This window comes from Cetorhinus maximus, chromosome 23 (assembly GCF_964194155.1).
Source record: "Cetorhinus maximus chromosome 23, sCetMax3.hap1.1, whole genome shotgun sequence".
NCBI lineage: Eukaryota > Metazoa > Chordata > Chondrichthyes > Lamniformes > Cetorhinidae > Cetorhinus > Cetorhinus maximus.
This window is the reverse complement of record NC_135901.1, coordinates 26,466,024-26,486,481: the sequence shown is the minus strand read 5'-3', so window position 1 is coordinate 26,486,481 and position 20,458 is coordinate 26,466,024. Positions and strand designations below refer to the sequence as shown.

At 44.4% G+C, this 20,458-nt stretch overlaps 2 protein-coding genes and 1 long non-coding RNA gene across 3 annotated transcripts in view; 2 read left to right on the top strand and 1 right to left on the bottom strand.

Annotated features, from left to right (window-relative positions):
* Positions 1-20,458, top strand: part of LOC144697459 (uncharacterized) — a 296,931-nt gene that overhangs the window by 77,334 nt on the left and 199,139 nt on the right. The gene's annotated exons all lie outside the window — the stretch shown is intronic.
* The window catches only part of LOC144698446 (uncharacterized), a 147,086-nt gene that overhangs the window by 36,150 nt on the left and 90,478 nt on the right, over positions 1-20,458 (bottom strand). Inside the window, exons 5-6 of the mRNA XM_078570387.1 lie at positions 12,374-12,524; positions 9,728-10,939 (exon numbers count right to left, since the gene is read on the bottom strand). Of these exons, the coding sequence (XP_078426513.1) occupies positions 9,728-10,939; positions 12,374-12,524 (1,363 nt within the window). The remainder of the gene's footprint in view (positions 1-9,727; positions 10,940-12,373; positions 12,525-20,458) is intronic.
* Positions 1-20,458, top strand: part of LOC144697294 (uncharacterized) — a 273,796-nt gene that overhangs the window by 169,750 nt on the left and 83,588 nt on the right. The window lies entirely within an intron of this gene.

Here is a 20,458-nt window from a genome sequence, read left to right as displayed (position 1 = left end):
TCAATGCAATCTTCAAACCATGGTCTCGGATATGGATCCACTTTTTTACTGCATTCAACTTTCTATAGTTCACACAGTGTTTGTGGTCCATCTTGTTTCAGTACTAGCATAATAGGTGAACTCCAGTTACTGCAACTAGACCCAATGATATCATTTTGAAGCATGAATTCAATTTCTTTCTGTACTTGGTATAACTTTGCCATATTTAATCTATAATGATGTTGCCTGAGTAAAGATGAAACTTCCACACATACATCATGTATAGTTAAATTTGTCCTTGCCAGCTTATTTCCACAAATAAATTTGTGTGACTGCAATAGTTTCTCCAAATCACTTTGACACTTGTCTGGAAGGTAACTCAACATTACATTTAAATTTTCAACTACCCCCTCATTATCCAATTTGATTGGATGAAAATAAATTTCAGAGTCCTGCATTTCTACCTCTTTCTCATTATCTACTACCACTAACACCTCCTTTTGGTCCTCTTCTCTGTCAAAGTACTGTTTAAGCACATTTACATGGCACATTCTCGACTTCTTTCTTCTATCTGGAGTATTTATTAAATAATTTACTTCACTCAGTTTCTTTTCAATCCTGTAAGGCCCACTAAACCTTGCCTTTAACGAGACACCCAGTACTGGTAACAGAACTAACACTTTCTCCCCACCAACAAAACTACGAGCTGTAGCTTTCCTGTCTGCCTTCACTTTCATCACTTGCTGTGATATCTTTGAATGTTCCCGAGCCAACTCACATGCTCTGTCCAATCTGTCTCTGAAGTTTGATACATAATCCAGGAGAGCAGTTTCTGAATTTTGACCCACCAATTTCTCATGAATCAATTTCAGTGGCCCTCTTACCTCATGACCATAAACTAGTCCAAAAGGACTAAAACCCAGTTGATGCATTAGGAGCATCCCTAAAAGCAAATAACAAGAATGGAATTCCCCAATCCCAATTCTGTGAATAATCCTGACTATATGCCCTCATCATAGTTTTTAGAGTTTGATACCATCTTTCCAAAGCCCATTGTGACGCAGGATGATAAGCTGTTGACTTAAATTGGTTTATCCCCAAACTGTTCATTACTTCCTTAAACAGCTGTGACATGAAATTTGAACCCTGATTCTGATTGTGTTTCCTTAGGTAAAGCATATCTTGTAAAAAAAAAATTAGTTAACTCTTCCGTAATTTTCTTTGTTGTAATATTTCTCAAAGGTATTGCTTCAGGAAACCTGGTAGACATATCCATTATTGTCAGTAAGTACTGATTTCCACTTTTAGTCTCAGGGAGGGGTCCTACACAATCAGTCATGACCCTAGTAAAAGGTTCTTCAAATGCTGGAATGGGAATTAAAGGTGCCGGCTTAATCACTGCTTGTGGTTTCCCTATCACCTGACATGTGTGACATGTTCTACAGTATTTGACTGCATCCCTATGCAATCCAGGCCCAAAAAAACGTTTCTGTATCTTTGCCTGTGTCTTTCTAATTCCTAAATCTCCCCCTGTTGGAATTTCATGAGCTATCCTCTGCATCTCATTTCTGTATCCAAATGGCATTACAATCTGATGCACCTCCTCCAGCTTCCTTTTGCTGAAGCATGATAAGGCTTCCATTTTCTCATTAAAATATTATCTTAAGGTAATAACATCCTGGTATACATTTTGCCCCTGTTTCTGAGAAAGCTGTCTGATATAAATGTTTTATTTGCGAATCTCCACTAACTGCCTTGAGTTAAACACTTCAGCTGCATTGTCTTCCTGTCTTTCTTGCTGAACAACGTTATCAAACACAGTGCCAGCTAACTGGACTTCCACACCTTCTCTCTGCCCTCGAACTTCCTGTTCTCCTTATCACACAATCTGGAAACAATCCAGGATGCTCTCTCTGCAGCACTTCTGTTGAAAACACTTCTATAGGCTGCTCAACTACCATAGGCATCACCCACATCTGTAATTCAGCTATATCATTACCCAAAATAAATTGGATCCCTGCAATGGGCAATTTTCCCATTACTCCAACAATCACTTCACCCATTTTCCACTTACTCTTTAAATTTACCTTCCACAATGGAATAGGTTCAGCATCTCCATGAACCCCACTTATTATCACCTGTTCCTGCAATACTCCCTCTGAACAACAAATGTCACTATCCCACAACATTAAGGATTGACTAGCCCCTGCTGTCTCTTAAAATTTTAACATCTTTACCTACTCCACCCTGTACACATGGAAAGACTTTCCCTTCACATACAAAATCATTAAATATTTCTGCAACCTGCTACTCAGAATTCTCTTGGGTAAATTGTGAACACATTCCACTTCTTTACCTATCACTGATTTTTCCTGTTTTACCTGTACATGGACCATTGATTTTTCCTGTGCCTGAACCTCAGAACCACAGTACTTTTATTCCAGAACTTTTCTGCATCCCTATAATTCCAACAAATTTTCCCTTCAATTTCCAACACAGATTCCGTATGTCCAACTTTATGACAATGAAAACACCTGAATTTTCGAATGTCACCTCACACGCTCAGCATCGTCCTTTTAATTCTGAGAGAATGCTTCCTGGGAATTCCCACCTACTCCTCTTCCCTGACTACCCACCTTCCTTTCATCTTCCCAGTTTCTATCCTTCTCTGATTTAAAAGGGTGACAAAAAAGGTTTAGCTCTTTGAAATAACTTACAATCATCAGCCAACTCAGCCGCTTGTCTTACTGTTTAAACCCTCTGTTCCTCCACATGAGTTCCCACTACTGAAGGAATTGAATCTTTAAGTTCTTCGAAAAGAATTACCCCTCTAAGTGCTGAATGTGTCATCTCTATCTTTAATGCCCGTATCCACTGGTCAAAATTCCTTTGTTTTACTCTTTCAAACTTTGTTTGAACTGCAAACTAAGTTTGCCCAGCCTGTTTTCTCATATTCCTAAGTTTCTGCCTGTATGCTGCAGGAACCTACTCATATGCACTCAAAATAATTGATATGACTCAATAATTGAGTAATTGACATTATTTGATATTAAGTATCTTCCAAAGGGTTTAATTTAATTTAAAGGGGTAAGTCATGGCATGAGAGCTCAATGCCATTGTATGCTCCTCCTGCTCTTTGTGGGAAGCCGGGAACATGTCCAGTGCCCGGGGCCAGCATGTGTGTGGGAAGTGTCTCCAGCAGCAGCTCCTGGAAGCCCAGGTTTCGGAGCTGGAGCGGTAGCTGGGGACACTGTGGAGCATCTGCGAAGCAGAGAGTATCGTGGATAGCACATATAGAGAGGTGGTCACATCGCAGGCTAAGAGTCCACAGGCAGGAAGGGAATGGGTGACCGTCAGGCAGAGCAAGAGGACTAGGCAGGCAGTGCAGGAATCTCCTATGGCTATTCCCCTGCAAAACAGATATACCGCTTTGGATACTGTTGGGGGGAATGGCCTCTCAGGGGAAAGCAGCAACAGCCAAATTTGTTGCATCACGGTTGGCTCTGCTGCTCAGGGGAGGAGTAAAAAGTGTGGGAATCCAATAATTATTGGGGATTCAATTATAAGGGGAATAGGCATTTCTGTGGCTGCAAACAAGACTCCAGGACGGTGTGTTGCCTCCCTGGTGCTAGGGTCAAGGATGTCCCAGAGCAGCTACAGGGCATTCTGAAGGGGGAGGGTGAACAGCCAGTGCTCATTGTACACATTGGTACAAACGACATAGTTAAAAAAAGGGATGAGGTCTTAAAAGCAGAATATAGGGAGTTACAAAGTAAGTTGAAAAGTAGGACCTCAAAGGTAGTGATCTCAGCATTACTACCAGTGTCACATGCTGGTCAGAGTAGAAATAGCAGGATATATCAGATAAATACGTGGCTGAAGAGATGGTGTGAGAGGGAGGGTTTCAAATTCCTGGGACATTGGAACCGGTTCTGGGGGAGGTGGGACTAGTACAAACTGGTCGGGTTACACTGGGGCAGGACCGGGACTGATGTCCTAGGGGGAATATTTGCTAAAGTTGTTGGGGAGGGTTTAAACTAAAATGGCAGGGGGATGGGAACCTATGCAAGGAGTCAGAGGAGGGGGAATCAAGGACAAGGACAAAAGTCAGATAGGGGAATAAGAAAAGTGATAGGCAGAGAAATCAAGGGCAAGGATCAAACAGGCCCTCAGTGAAAAATAGTGGGAACGGGACAAGTTATGTTAAAAAGACAAGCCTTAAGGCTTTCTGCCTTAACGCGAAGAGCATTCGCAATAAAGTGGATGAATTAACTGCGCAAATAGATGTAAACAGGTATGATATAGTCGGGATTACGAAGACATGGCTGCAGGGTGACCAGGGATGGGAACTGAACATCCAGGGGTATTTCAGTATTTAGGAAGGACAGATAAAAAGGAATAGGCGGTGGAATTGCATTGCTGGTTAAAGAGGAAATTAACGCAATAGTGAAGAAAGATATTGGCCAGGATTTTCCCCTCAGCGATTTGGGGGCGGGGCCCGATCGCCGAGGGGTAAATGACACGGGATGAGGTCGGGAGGAATCCCAGACGTCATCCCAGGCCATTTAAATCTTAAGAAAGACGGGCGGACAGGGAAATCAGCTGTCTGCCGGCTGACCTGTCAATGGCCAATTGAGGCCATTGACAGGCTCATTAAGATAGTTAAATGCCCTGCCTGGCCAACCTTAAGGCTGGCGGGCAGGCTGCAGCCCCAGCGGCCTGTGGATTATTAATGAAACTTCATCCACTGGAACGATGAAGTTTCATTACCGTTTTGTAATAATTTAATAAATTTTATGAGTTTGTTATCAACATGTCCCATCTCGTGTGACATTGTCACATGAGGGGGACATGTTAATAATTTTAACATGTCTCTAATTTTTGACTTTACTTACCTTTCACTAAACTCCAAGACTTTGCCTCAGGGAGCAGTGTGCTCTTTTGCGTGCATGCACGAAAGAGCGTACTTTGACAGTTGGGGATTCCCTCCTCCCCAGAAAAGGCAGTGCAGTTGCATTGCTGGTTAAAGAGGAAATTAACGCAACAGTGAGGAAAGATATTAGCTCTGACGATGTGGAATCTGTATGGTTAGAGCTGAGAAACACCAAGGGGCAAAAAACTTTAGTGGGGGTTCTATACAGACCCCCAAACCGATGTTGGGAATGGCATTAAACAGGAAATTAGAGACACATGCAATAAAGGAACATCTGTAATTATGGGTGACTTTAATCTGCATATAGATTGGGCAAATCAAATTAGTAACAATACCGTAAAGGAGGAATTCCTGGAGTGTATACGGGATGGTTTTCTGGACCAATACATTGAGGAACCAACTAGAGAACAGGCCATCCTAGACTGGGTATTTGTGTGATGAGAAAGGAATAATTGGCAACCTAGTTGTGCGAGGCCCCTTGGGGATGAGCGACCATAATATGATAGAATTCTTTATCAAGTTGGAGAGTGACGTAGTTGATTCTGAGACTAGGGTCCTGAATCTTAATAAAGGAAAGTACGATGGTATGAGGCGCGAGTTGGCTATGATGGATTGGGAAACATTACTTAAAGGGATGACAGTGGATAGGCACTGACAAACATTCAAAGAGCGCATGGGTGAGCTGCAACAACTGTTTATTCCTGTCTGTGCAAAAGTAAAATAGGAAAGGTGGCCAAACCATGGCTTACAAGGGAAATTAGAGGTAGTATTAGATGCAAGGAAGAAGCATACAAATTGGCCAGAAAAAACAACAGACCTGAGGATTGGGAGCACTTTAAGATTCAGCAAAGGAGGACCAAGGGATTGATTAAGAAGGGGAAAATGGAGTACGAGAGTAAGCTTGCGGGGAACATAAAAACTGACTGTAAGTGTTTCTGTAGGTATGTGAAGAGAAAAGATTGGTGATGACAAATGTAGGCCCCTTACAGTCAGAAACAGGGGAATTTATAATGGGGAATAAAGAAATGGCTGACCAATTAAATACATACTTTGGTTCTGTCTTTCCAAAGGAGGACACAAATAACATACCAGAAATGGTGGGGAACACAGGGTTTAGTGAGAGGGAGGAACTGAAAGAAATCAGTATTAGTGGAGAAATGGTGTTGGAGAAATTGACGGGATTGAAGGCTGATAGATCCCCAGGGCTGATAATCTACATCCCAGAGTACTTAAGGAAGTGGCCCTAGAAATAGTGGTCAGCTTCTGAGATTCTATAGACTCTGGAACAGTTCCCACAGATTGGAGGGTAGCTAATGTAACCCCACTATTTAAAAAGGGAGGTAGAGAGAAAGCAGGGAATTATAGACCAGTTAGCCTGACGTTGGTAGTGGGGAAAATTCTAGAGTCCATTATAAACGATTTAATGGCTGAGCACTTGGAAAACAGTGCCAGAATCGGACAGAGTCAGCATGGATTTACGAAAGGGAAAAAATGCTTGACAAATCTACTGGAATTTTTCAAGGATGAAACTAGTAGAGTTGATGATGGAGAGCCAGTGGATGTGGTTTATTTGGACTTTCAGAGGTTTTCGAGAAGTGCCACATGAGATTTGCGTGTAAAATTAAATCGCATGGGATTGGGGGTAGTGTATTGAGATGGATAGAAAACTGGTTGGCAGACAGGAAAGAAAGAGGAGGAATAAACAGGTCTTTTTCCAAATGGCAGGCAGTGACTAGTGGGGTACTGCAGGGATCGGTGCTGGGACCCCAGCTATTCACAATATATATTAATGATTTAGATGAGGGAACTAAACGTAATATCTCAAAATTTGCAGATGACACAAAGCTGGGCGGGAGGGTGAGCTGTGAGGAGGATACAGAGATGCTTCAGTGTGGACAAGCTGAGTGAGTGGGCAAATGCATGGCAGATGCAGTATAATATGGATAAATGTGAGGTTATCCACTTTGGTAGCAAAAACAGGAAGGCAGTTTATTATCTGAATGGCTATAAACTGAGAGAGGGGAATGTGCAACGAGACCTGGGTGTCCTCGTACAACAGTCGCTGAAGGTAAGCATGCATGTGCAGCAGGCGGTAAAGAAGGCAAATGGTATGTTGGCCTTCATAGCCAGAGGATTCCAGTACAGGAGCGGGGATGTCTTGCTGCAATTATACAGGGCCTTGATGAGACCACACCTGGAATATTATGTGCAGTTTTGGTCTCCTTATCTGAGGAAAGATGTTCTTGCTATCAAGGGAGTGCAGAGAAGGTTTACCCGACTGATTCCTGGGATGGCGGGACTGACATATGAGGTGAGATTGAGTTTGTTAGGATTATATTCGCTGGAGTTCAGAAGAATGAGGGGGATCTCATAGAAACCTATAAAATTCTAACAGGACTAGACAGGGTAGATGCAGGAAGGATGTTCCTGATGGTGGGGGAGTCCAGAACCAGGGGTCACAGTCTGAGGATACGGGGTAGACCATTTAGGACTGAGGTGAGGAGAAATTTATTCACCCAGAGAGTGGTGAGCCTGTGGAATTCGCTACCACAGAAAGTAGTTGAGGCCAAAACATTGTATGTTTTCAAGGAGTTAGATATAGCTCTTGGGGCGAAGGGGATCAAGGGATATGGAGGGAAAGCAGGAGCAGGCTATTGAGTTGGATGATCAGCCATGATCATAATGAATGGCGGAGCAGGCTCGAAGGGCCACATCATAGTTCACCAACATTTCTTCTGACAGTGAAGCTTAAACCTCATGTGCTCGACCCACCAACCCTGGATTGTAACAGCAATGTCCAGTTCTCCTTTGCCATTTCATCTGTTCAGCTATCTTCTCAAATGAAATGAAGAATGCTTCAACATCTCTTTCCTGAAACTTCGGAAGAGCTTGTACAAATTCAAACTGGGTTTCAGGTGAAAAGTTTTTTCATCATCAGAACTTTCCTCAGAATCTGAGATCCTTTTTTTTAACTTCCAGCTTTCTCGTTCCTTCTCTCTCTCCCTTGCCTCTCTTTCTTGATCTTTCTCTCTTGCCCGGAATTCCAGTTCCAGCTTCTTTTGTTTCTCTTGCCTTTCTGCTTGCTCCCTTTGAAATGCCCTTTCTCTCTCCTTTTATTTTTCTTTCTCTGCCCTTTCTTTCTCTTCTGCCTCTAGCTCAAGTTTTTTTCATTCCCTTTGCTTTGTTCAAGGTCAAGCCTCTTCATTTCTAGCCAAAGTATCACGCCTCCAGCTGTGACTCACTAGTGTCAGGTATCACTTCCAACTTTAAATGCTGTGCTACACCTTCAATTATGTCTGCTTTCTTTGACCCTGCAGGTAATCCCAATTGTAACTTCTCCGCCATTAACTTAACTTTAGTTACCTTTTGTAAACCAGCCAAAGTTACAACTTCAGCTCCCAGACAACTCTGAGCAACGGCCAAAGCAGTTGTGCTGATGTGCTGCAGTCTCAGCACATCAAAAAAAACCTCACACCAACTCCTGAATTCAAAGTGCTTCTCGTACTCATAACCTTAAAGTTCATCAACTGCAAACCAATCAAGGAATTTCAAATATATCCCGCAACGAGCCCCCAACTTTGTTTCACTAAAGTCTTTGGGCTTTACCTCTCTAATATTAACAATCTCTCATAGTACCAATTTTACCAGATATCGTTGGGAAAAATAAACACACTGTTTCTTAACTCCCTCTGCCGAGGTGAAATATTTCACCCGTCCTTTGAAATCAACCTGGTCTGGTTTATTTAAAAATGCAAATGTTCTCTTTACACCTATATTGACCTACTTAACATTCAAGCCTAGCCTTTCTTCTGTTCCATCAAAGCCTTCAGACCAGCTATCTTTAATTTAATTAAGTCACACACACACACTATTACTCTTCTTTATAATAAATTTCAATAACATTATGAAAATTATTATATCTTCCTGACAGTAGACAAACAAATTCAGCAGGTAAGTGGTGAACGTAATATTAAAAGAAGGGAATATTGAATTAAAATTATATTAAGATTACAGACCAATACACCATTCCTGTGATACAGGCTCTGAAGTACATATAAGTTTCATCATTCAAGTACTTAATTGAGGACCATTACCATACAAGGAATTACTCTGTCTGTATGATTGCAATGCTGTAAATAAAGTCAGAAAAAAAAATTGTTGTTGTGAGCTTGATTATCTGGTGTCTGAAACCACAAGATTCAATATTTAGAGTCAACAAGATGAACAAGGGAACACATCACAGCCCAATACTCCAGCTCGATATTCACAGGAGAAAGTCTGTTATCGAACACCTCAAGTGGGCAGAACAGAGGAAGATCCCAACTGTCAGAAACCCTCCAATCATTTGTAAATATCTTTCAAATGTTGACAGGTTCCAACTATCAGTTTCCATCACATTGAAGTCAATGGAAGGTGAGAGTGAGCGGTTATAAATGTTCCATGTAGAAATGCAACTTGTTGTTGTTATTGCCTTAAAATAGTCAACTCAGGAATGTCACTCAACCATTTTAAATCCTCGTACCATAATAATCAGTCATTTTCAGATTGGAAACTTAAACCTGCCGTTTCACTCTCAGTCAGGAACAGATCACAGTTTTACACCAATCTGATCTGACAGCCCGTTTCCAGCATTCACCGTTGTTCTTCCTGACTCTAAACCCAGTTGTAAAGGAGCTTTCTGTTCTGTGTCTAGGAGTTCTGAACCATGGAAGAGAGCGACTGGGACACATTTCTTACACACCTCAGGATTAACCCACATGTTCAGTCCTGGATGTGACTAACGCCAGCGCAAATAGAATCCAACTCTGGCAGTCATTTGTGAACTCGCTGGTGTAACAGCAGGTTGGATGACTGTGTGAACCCCTTCCCACATACAGAGCAGATGAATGGCCTCTCTCCAGTGTGAACGAGCTGGTGTCTCAGCAGGTGGGATAACCGAGTGAATCCCTTCCCACACTTGGAGCAGGTGAATGGCCTCACCCCAGTATGGACCTGCTGGTGCTTCAGAAGGTGGGATGACTGAGTGAATCTCTTCCCACATACGGAGCAGGTGAATGGCCTCTCCCCAGTGTGAACTCGCTGGTGTATCAGCAGGTTCGATGACTGTGTGAATCCCTTCCCACACACGGAGCAGGTGAACGGCCTCTCTCCAGCGTGAACTCGCTGGTGCATCAGAAGCTGGTATGACAGAGTGAATCCCTTACCACACTCAAAGCAGGTGAATGGCCTCTCCCCAGTGTGAACTTGCTGGTGAGTCAGAAGGTTGGATGACTGAGTGAATCCCTTCCCACACTCGGAGCAGATAAATGGCTTCTCCCCAGTATGAACTCGCTGGTGTGTCAGAAGGTGGTGTGACTGAGTGAATCCCTTCCCACACTCGGAGCAGATAAATGGCCTCTCCCCAGCGTGAACTCGCTGGTGTGTCAGAAGGTGGGATAACTGAGCGAATCCATTCCCACAGTCAGAGCAGGTGTACGGCCTCTCCCCAGTGTGAACTCGCTGGTGTGTCAGAAGGTTGTGTGAATGAATGAATCCCTTCCCGCAGTCAGGACAGGTGAACGGCCTCTCCCCTGTGTGAACTCGCTGGTGCCTCAGAAGGTGGTGTGACTGAACGAATTCCTTCCCGCAGTCAGAGCAGGTGAACAGTCTCTCCCCAGTGTGAACTCGCTGGTGTACTCGCAGATACTTCTTGCTTTTAAAGCTCTTCTTACAGTCAGAACATTTAAAAGGTTTCTGATCACCATGTACAAGTTGATGTTCGGTGAGGTGGGATGACTGAGTGAATCCCTCCCCACACACAGAGCAGGTGAATGGCCTCTCCCCAGTGTGAACTCGCTGGTCTGTCAATGCACTAGATAACTGAGTAAGTCCATTCCCACACATGGACTGGGTGAATGGTCTCTCCGCAGTCTGACTGAGTTGATCAGTTCCCAGCTCAAACGGGGAAATGACTCCCATCCCATGGTCCCCACAATCCCACGGATTCTCCATGGGGTGGGTGTTCTTGTCTTTCTCCAGGTTGGATGATCAGTTGATGCCTCGTCCACACACAGAACACGTGTATAGTTTGTCCCCGCTGTGAACAATGTGATGTGTTTTCAGACTGTGTACTTGGTTAAAGCTCTTTCCACAGTCAGTTCACTGGAACAGTCCTACTCGGGTGTGTGAATGTCTCAGTGCTTTTCCAGTTACACTGATGTTTGAAATCTTTTCCCACAGTCAGAACAGGCAAATATTTCTCCTTCCACATTCAAACAGAATTGTTATGACGCAGAAGGCCATTCGGCCCATCGTGTCTGCACTGGCTCTCCAGATGAGCATTATGACTTAGTGCCATTCTCCTGCCTTTTGCCCATAACCCTGCGCATTGTTTCTATTTATATAACCATCTAATGCCCTCTTGAATGCCTCAATTGAACCTGGCTCCACCACACTTCCAGGCAGTGCATTCCAGACCCGAACCACTCGCTGTGTGAAGGCCGACGATATTCAGGTCCTGATGAATTGAGTGGCTGTGTCAGATTTGGACGGGATGTTTGCTGTGACTTTTCTCGCCTGGAACTCGTCCCTCTGTAACCCCCTGTAAAAGCAGTTTACAGAAGTTATAAGCAAAATACAGCGGATGCTGGAAATCTGAAATAAAAACAGAAAATGCTGGAAAAACTCAGCAGGTCTGACAGCCTCTGCGGAGAGAGAAAAACGGTTGACGTCTCAAGTACGTATGACTCTTCTTCAGAGCTACTTCTGAGGAAGAGTCGTACGGGCTCGAATCGTCGACTCTGTTTCTCTCTCCACAGATGCTGTCAGACCTGCTGACATTTTCCAGCATTTCCTGTTTTTAGTTTATGTGTCAGTACAGCATTGAAATTCAGAACAGACAATTCTAGTTTCTATGGAACATTTTTCCCCTTTCATTCCCCCAAATCTATAAATCTCCATCCCACACACTCCTCTCCCTCTCTGCTCATTGTCCCAGATTCAGTGTCCAGTCTCCTACTTAATCTTTTCTCCTCTCCAGATTCTCTCTCCTCCTGTCCTTAAGCCAGTGACTTGGCTCAAAACAACAAATTATCTTTCATGTCTCTATCAGTAATTTTAATTAAACAGGAATAACCACCTGTTCCCAATTGGGCCTTTGGTTCAGGCTGAGGCTGGAGAGAGACCGGAAGATGCAGATTGTTATTCCAGACCAATAGGAAGAGAGGAGGGGGCGGGGCTGGAGGACCGAATGGGTGCGGCTGGTCCTCCAGCCAATCGGAGTGAATGAGGGGGAGGGGCTGGAGGACCGAAAGAGAGCTGGCGGTCCTCCAACCAATCGGAGTGAATGAGGAGCCCCCCGCGCATGCGTGGTGTAGGTGCCAGAATCGAATGGAAGCGGTGGTGTGGGATCCGCGGAGGTGAGAAATATCCCCGGGCAGGCGAGGGTTAGAGCGGGCGCACGGACAGGGAGGTTTCACAAACACGTAATGTGGGCTTCAAGTTCCGAATACGAAGCCATCGGTTGCGCGTTTTCATGAAGCGGAGCCGCAGCTGCGGGGTTTCTGATGACAGACCCCCGGTCACCGCCGACATTTTGATCAGCGAATGCAGCGATGCGCATGCGCAGTCATCCCTGTCAGCAGGAGGAGAGGATGTTGTGCATTTCTATCCTGGACTGACAGGGATGGGATTTTGGAAACTTTTACAGGGGATTAGAAGGGGAGGATTTACACGCAGCAAACTCAAATCAAGAGACATGCTTGTCTCTTCTCAATTTCTATCCTGGATTGACAGTGATGAGTTTTGTAAACCAAAACAAATACTCCTGTTCTGAAAGACTGAACAGGCTGGGGCTTTTTTCCTTTAGGAAAAAGGGAGAGTTAGCAGTGAGCTGATAGAGGTCTTTACAATGATCAATGGGTTGGACGGGGTAGGATTGCAGAGAATGTTTCCACCTGAAACTCAGAGAGTGGTTACAATGCAGAACTCAGGAAACCACTGAGGGAAAAAGTTGAGATAATTTCAAAAGGAAATGAGATAAGTACATGAGGGAAAAGGGAACTAGAAAGATAAGCTGAAAGGCTGAGATGAGATGCACGGAATGGGTGGAGAAGAATGTGTTGTATAAAAACCAGCAGAGTATTTGGACACAATGGCCTGTTTGTTTGTTGCATATTTTGATTATTTCAATTTAAACTCCTTTTACAGGGTATTCGGGGGGTTGGATTTGCAGATGGGAAATTCAAACCAAACACCATATCAAGATCTGACAGAGTCATTCGATTAATCAGAACCTGAATATCATCAGCCTTTGAATGTGGAAGGTGACATGTTTGTCTGTTGTGACTGAGAAAAGATTTCAAACAATATTGTCTCTGGAATAGCACTGAGAAACACACACACGAGTAAGAGTGTTCCAGTGCACTGATTGGAAAGAGTTTTAAGCAGTTACACAGCCTAAAAAAAAAAGTACACTGTTCAGAGCGGGGAGAGACTGTACACGTGTTGTGTGTGTGGACGAGGCTTCAGTTGATCATCCAACCTGGAGACACACAAGGATACCCTCACCGTGGAGAAACCGTGGAAATGTGGAGACTGTGGGAAGGGTTTCAATTACCCATCTGAGTTGGAAACTCATCGACGTATTCACACTGGGGAGAAGCCGTTCACCTGCTCTGTGTGTGGGAAGGGATTCACTCAGTCATCCAGCCTCTACACACACCAGCATGTTCATACTGGTGACAGACCATTCACCTGCCTTGAATGTGGGAAGGGATTTAATGCTTTATCAACCCTCCGGACTCACCAACAGGTTCACTCTGATCAGAGACCGTTGAAATGTTCTGACTGTGAGAAGAGCTTTAAAAGCAGAAAGGATCTACTGATACACCAACGCACTCACACTGGGGAGAGGCCGTTCACCTGCGCAGTGTGTGGGAAGAGATTCACTCAGTCATCCCACCTCCTGACACACCAACTTGTTCACACTGATAAGAGACCTTTTAAATGTTCTGACTGTGAGAAGAGCTTTAAAAGTAAAAAGGATTTACTGAACCACGAACGCACTCACACTGGGGAGAGGCCATTCACCTGCTCCCTGTGTGGGAAGGGATTCACTTGTTCATCCCACCTTCTAACACACCAATTTGTTCACACTGATCAGAGACCTTTTAATTGTCCTGACTGTGAGAAAAAATTTAAAAGCGTAAAGGATCTTCTGAAACACCAACATACTCACACTGGGGAGAGGCCGTTCACCTGCTCAATCTGTGGGAAGGGATTCCCTCGGTTAGCCCACCTGCTGAGACACCATCGAGTTCATACTGGGGAGAGGCCGTTCACATGCCCTGAGTGTGGGCAGGATTTCATTGATTCATCCAACCTTCTGATACACCAGCGAGTTCACTCTGGGGAGAGACCGTACACTTGCCCCTTGTGTGGGAACAGATTCACTCAGTCATCTCATCTCACTACACACCAGCTTGTTCACACTGATCAGAGACCTTTTCAATGTTCTGACTGTGAGAAGAGATTTAAAAGTAAACAGAATCTGCTGACACATCAGCGCGTTCACACAGGGGAGAGGCCATTCATCTGCTCCATGTGTGGGAAGGGATTCGCTCAGTCAAACAACCTGCTGAGACACCAGCAAGTTCATATGCGACAGCAGGGGATGGATTCTGCTGTTATTGCTACTGTTAATCACATCCAGGATTGAATCTTGTCTGGACGCTTGTTTCCAATGGGGTTCCACAGTTTGTGGTTTATATTAATGATTTAGACTCAAATGTAGTGGCCATGATTAAGAAGTTTGCAGATGGTATAAAAGTTGCTCATGTGGTTGACAACGAGGAAGAAAGCTGTGGACTGCTGGAAGATATCAATGGATTGGTCAGATGGACAGAAAAGTGACATGGAATTCAATCTGGAGCAGTGTGAGATCATGAATTTGGGAGGGCAAACAAGATAATAAATGGGCTAATGCTGAGAAGTGTAGAGGAACAGAGGGAACTTGGGTTGCATATCCACAGATCCCTGAATGTGGCTGGACAGGTAGATCAGGTGGTCAAGAAGGCATTTCGGACACTTTCCTTTCTTTGCTAGGGCCTAGAATATAAGAACAGGGAGTTAATGTATACGTTATAAAACATTAGTTAGAGCACAGCTAGAGTACTGAGTACAGCTCTGGTCACTGCATTAATCAACTATAAAGTAAGACTAGATTAATTAATTAGCATAAAACTGAAGTCAATTGATAATATATCGTATAATTACAGTCAGTGTTCCATTAATCAAATCTAGGGGATGAAGATAAAGCTAACTAACAAGGAATTCTAACAGTGAAGAAGTCTGAATTTTTCAGTAAATTGAAATATGAGGTATTTAGATAATAAGAGATAAGAAAAACGTTTCACTTAACTCCTTATAAAAATAAGGTGACTTCAGCACAATGGAAGAAGCTGATTGGTGAGAAGCTGATGAATGTTTATTTATTTTAATCTTAACTTTATTTTGTTTAAGTCAATTAATAATCAAGGAGGTAAAGAGATTGCAGGGCACCCAGTCCCTTGGAATGCACATCCAGTTCCATGTGGGGAAAGCAGGGCACTTCTCATGTCCAGGACAGTCATAATTGCAGGAATTGTCATCAGTTGGAGCAGGAGGAGGCAAAGGGGAATGGACAAGAGGTGTTTTTGTGACTGGAAGACTGTTTCCAGTGATGTTCTGGATGGCATAGGACAAGATTCCATGCTTTTTGTGGTATATATCAATGATTTAAACTTTAACATGGGGGGCATGATTTCCTGCCTTGTGGTTGACAGTGGGGAAGAAAGCTGTACATTGCAGGAAGTTATCAATAGTCTGATCAGGTGGGCAGAAAAGTAGCAAATGGAGATCAATCTGGAGAAGTGTGAGGTAATCAATACATTTGGGGAGGGCAAACACGGCAAAGGGAAAGAATATTACTGGTATGATAGCGAGAAGTGTAGAGGAACAGAGGGACATTGGAGTGCATTGGAGGGGAAGAGTGTCCTGCAGTCAGCATCACGGTGAAGCAGTCTGGGAAGGGTGTCCTGCAGTCAGCATCGCGGTGAAGCTGTCTGGGAAGGGTGTCCTGCAGTCAGAATCACGGTGAAGCAGTCTGGGAAGGGTGTCCTGCAGTCAGCATCGCGGCGAAGCAGTGTGGGAAGGGTGTCCTGCAGTCAGCATCGCGGTGAAGCAGTCTGGAAAGGGTGTCCTGCAGTCAGCATTGCGGTGAAGCAGTCTGGGAAGGGTGTCCTGCAGTCAGTTCTTGTTGAAAATAACAAGAGTGACATCACAAGACAGTGCGAGAGAGTGGCGGAGAGATCAGAACCAGCGCAAGTGCGGGGAAGCTTCAAAAAGTGACGTCCGCGCAAAAGTGAGAGCTGATTGGTGAGTAGTGGGTAAGTGTTTTTCTCCAGTTTAAAATAGATTAAGCTAAGGAAAGGTAAGAGTTCTAGTTTTTATTTAAAGCACATAAATAATTTAACGTTTTTTTACTGTATTTAAGTTAAGGAAAGGATTTTTTTTTTCAACTAGAGGCATGGCAGGTCAGCTCAGTCCTGTATTATGTACTGCCTGCAACACGTGGGAAGTCCTAGGCGCTCCTTGCGCTCTGACCAACCACGTGTGCAGGAAGTGCCACCAGCTGCAACTACTTGAGCTCCGGGTTTCAGAGCTTGAGCAGCAGCTGGAGGCACTGAGGTGCATCTGTGAGGCTGAGGGTTTTGTGGATAGCACATTTTTTGACATGGTCACCCCTTACGGAAGTGCAGACAGAGAGGGAATGGGTGACCGTCAGGCAGGTAGTCAGGAAATCCCCAGGGTGAATCTCACTCGAGAACCGTTTTTCTATGTTCAGTTCCTCTGGGGAGTGCAGCCACGCTCATGGCACTGTAAGTGGCTCAGCTGCACAGGGCGGGGGGGAAAAGAGGGGAAGAGCAATAGTGGTAGGAGACTCGATAGTAAGGGGAACAGTCAGGCATTTCTGCGGCTGTAGACCTGACTCCAGGATGGTATGCTGCCTCCCTGGTGCCAGGGCCAAGGATGTCACTGAACGGCTGCAGGGCATTCTGAAGGGGGAGGGCAAACAGACTGAGATCGCGGTACATATTGGTACCAACGATATAGGTAGAAAGAGGGATGAGGTCCTGCAAGCAGAATTTAGGGATCTAGGAGCAGATTAAAAAACAGGACCTGAAAGTTAGTAACTCTGGATTACTCTCGGTGCCACGCGCTAGTGAATATAGATATAGGAGGTTAGTCCAGATGAATATGTGGCTGGGGAGATGGTGCAGGACAGAAGGCTTTAGATTTCTAGGACATTGGGACCATTTCTGGGGGCGGTGGGACCTGTACAAGGCGGACAGGTTGCACCTGAACTGGAATGGGACCAACTTCCTTGTGGGGTGATTTGCTAGTGCTGTTGGGGAGGGTTTAAACTAACTTGGCAGGGGAATGGGATCCTGAGAGGAGGTTCAGCAGGGGGAGATGCACAGCCAAAATTAGAAGAGAGAGCAAGTGAGTCTGGATGGCATAGAAATTACAGGCCAGTTAAGGCACAGGGAGTTTGGCAAGGTTGGATGGTATTTATTTTAATGCAAGGAGTCTGACGAATAAGGCAGATGAGTTGAGGGTACAAATTAACACATGGAAGCATGATGTCATTGCTGTCACAGAGACATGGTCGAGAGAGGGGCAGGATTGGCAGCTCAATATTCCAGGATATAGGGTCTTCAGGCGAGACAGGGAAGGAGGTAAAAGAGGAGGGGGTATCGCAATATTGATCAAGGAATCAATTACAGCAGTAAAGAGGGATGACATCTTAGAAGGCTCCTGAAATGAAGTCATATGGTTAGAACTGAAAAACAAACAAGGAGCAAACACATTGCTGGGACTGTACTACAGGCACCCAACCAGTCAGAGAGAAATAGAAGAGCAGATATGTAGGCAAATTTCAGAGAAGTGAAAAAATAATAGGGTAGTAAAAGTGGGGGATTTCAACTTCCCCAACCTTAACTGGGTTAGTCATAGTTTAGAGGGAGCAGAATTCTTACAATGGATCCAGGAGAGCTTTTTAAGTCAAGTACATAGAAGGTCCTAGAAGAGAGGGGGCGGTCCTGGACTTAATTTTAGGGAATGAAGCCGGGCAAGTGGTAGAGGTATCAGTGGGGGAAGATTTTGCAGATAGTGATCATAACTCTGTTAGATTCAAGGTTGTTATGGAAAAGGACAAGGATGGGCCAGAAATCAGAGTTCTAAATTGGGGGAAGGCCAATTTTAATAAGATCAGATATGATTTGGCCAGAGTGGACTGGGAGCAGCTACTTTTAGGTAAATCTGCATCAGAGCAGTAGGACTCATTCAAGAAGGAAATAGGGAGAGTACAGGGCCAACATATTCCAGAAAGACAAAGGGTGGGACCAACAAATCCAGGGAACCCTGGATGTTGAGGGATATACAGGATTGGATAAAGAGAAAAAGGGAGGCTTATGGCAGATGCCAAGGGCTCAAAACAGCGGAAGCCCGAGAGGAGTACAGAATGTGTAGGGGGGAACTTGGAAAGGAAATTGGGAGAGCAAAAAGGGGGCATGAAAAAAACATTGGCAGCTAAAATAAAGGAAAATCCAAAGTTAATTTACAAGTACATTTAGATTAAGAGGATAACTGGGGAAAGAATAGGGCCCATTAAGGACCATAGTGGTAATTTGTGTGTGGAGCCGGAAGACGTAGGTAGGGTTCTAAATGAATATTTTGTGTCGGTGTTCATAAGTGGGAGGGACAACATGGATATGGAAATCAGGCAGAAGGACTGAGATATAATTGAAGAAATTAGCATAGAAAAGGAGGAGGCTCTAAGTGCATGTCAGGCTTAAAAGTAGATAAATCTCCAGGCCTGGATGAAATGTATCCCAGGCTGTTTAGTGAGGCAAGGGAGGAAATAGCAGGGGCGCTGGCAATCATTTTCAATACCTCTCTGGCCACAGGAGAGGTGCCATAGGACTGGAGGACAGCCAATGTGGTACCGTTATTCAAGAAGGGAGGAAGGGATAAACTAGGCAACTACAGGCCAGTCAGTCTAACCTCAGTGGTGGGGAAACTATTGGAAGCAATTTTGAGGGACAGATTTAATCTACACTTGGAGAAGGAGGGATTAATCAAGGACAGTCAGCATGGTTTTGTTAAGGGGAGGTCATGTCTGACCAATTTGATTGAATTTTTCGAAGAGGTGACCAGGTGTGTAGATGAGGGCAATGCATTTGACGTAGTCTACTTGGACTTCAGCAAGGTTTTTGATAAGGTCCCACATGGGAGACTGATAACGAAGGTAAGAGCCGATGGGATCCAAGGCAATTTGGCAAATTGGATCCAGAATTGGCTGAGTGGCAGGATGCAGAGGGTGATGGTCGAGGGGTGTTTTTGTGACTGGATGCCTGTATCCACTGGGGTTCCACAGAGATTGGTGTTGGGTCCCTTATTGCTTGTGGTATATATAAACGATTTAGACTTGAATGTAGGAGGGTTGATCAGTAGGTTTGCGGAAGACACGAAAATTGGTGGAATGTTAAATAGTGAGGAGAATAGCCTTAGATAACAGGAGGATATAGACGGGCTGGTCAGATGGGTCGATCAGTGGCAAATGGAATTTAATCCAGTGTGAGGTGATGCACTTGGGCAGGACAAACAAGGCACCGGGATATACGATCAATGGTAGGACCCTGGGAAGTACGGAGGATCAGAGGGACCTTGGTGTGCATGTCCACCAGTCCCTTAAGGTAGCGGGACAGGTAGATAAGGTGGTTAAGAATGCATATGGGATACCTGCCTTTATTAGCCAAGGCATAGAATATAAGAGGTTTTGCTGGAACTGAATAAAACGCTGGTTAGGCCACAGCTAGAGAATTGCATGCAGTTCTGGAATCTGCATTATAGGAAGGATGTGATTGCATTAGAGAGAGTGCAGAGGACGTTTACCAGGATGTTGCCTGGGCTGGAGAGTTTTAGTTATGAGGAGAGATTGGCTAGACTAGGGTTATTTTCCCTGGAGCAGAGGAGATTGAAGGGGGACATGATTGAGGTGTATAAAATTATGAGGGGCATAGATGGGGTAGACAGGAAAGAACTTTTCCCCTTGGTGGAGGGATCAATAACCAGGGGGCATAGATTTAAGGTGAGGGGCAGGAGGTTTAGAGGGGATGTGAGGAAGAATTTTTTCACCCAGAGGATGGTGGGAATCTGGAACTCTCTGCCTGAAAGGGTGGTAGAGGCAGAAACCCTCATAACATTTAAGAAATATTTGGATGTGCACTTGTATTGCCATGGCATACAAGGCTATGAGCCTAGTGCTGAAAAATGGGATTCGAATAGTGGGTACTTGTTTGACCGGTGCAGACTCGATGGGTCAAAGGGCCTTTTTTTTGTGCTGTAGATCTCTATCTCTATCCACAGATCCCTGAAGGTGACAGGAGAGATAGATAAGGTGATTAAAAAGTCAGACAGGATACTTTCTGTTATTAACTGAGACATAGAATACAAGAACAGGGA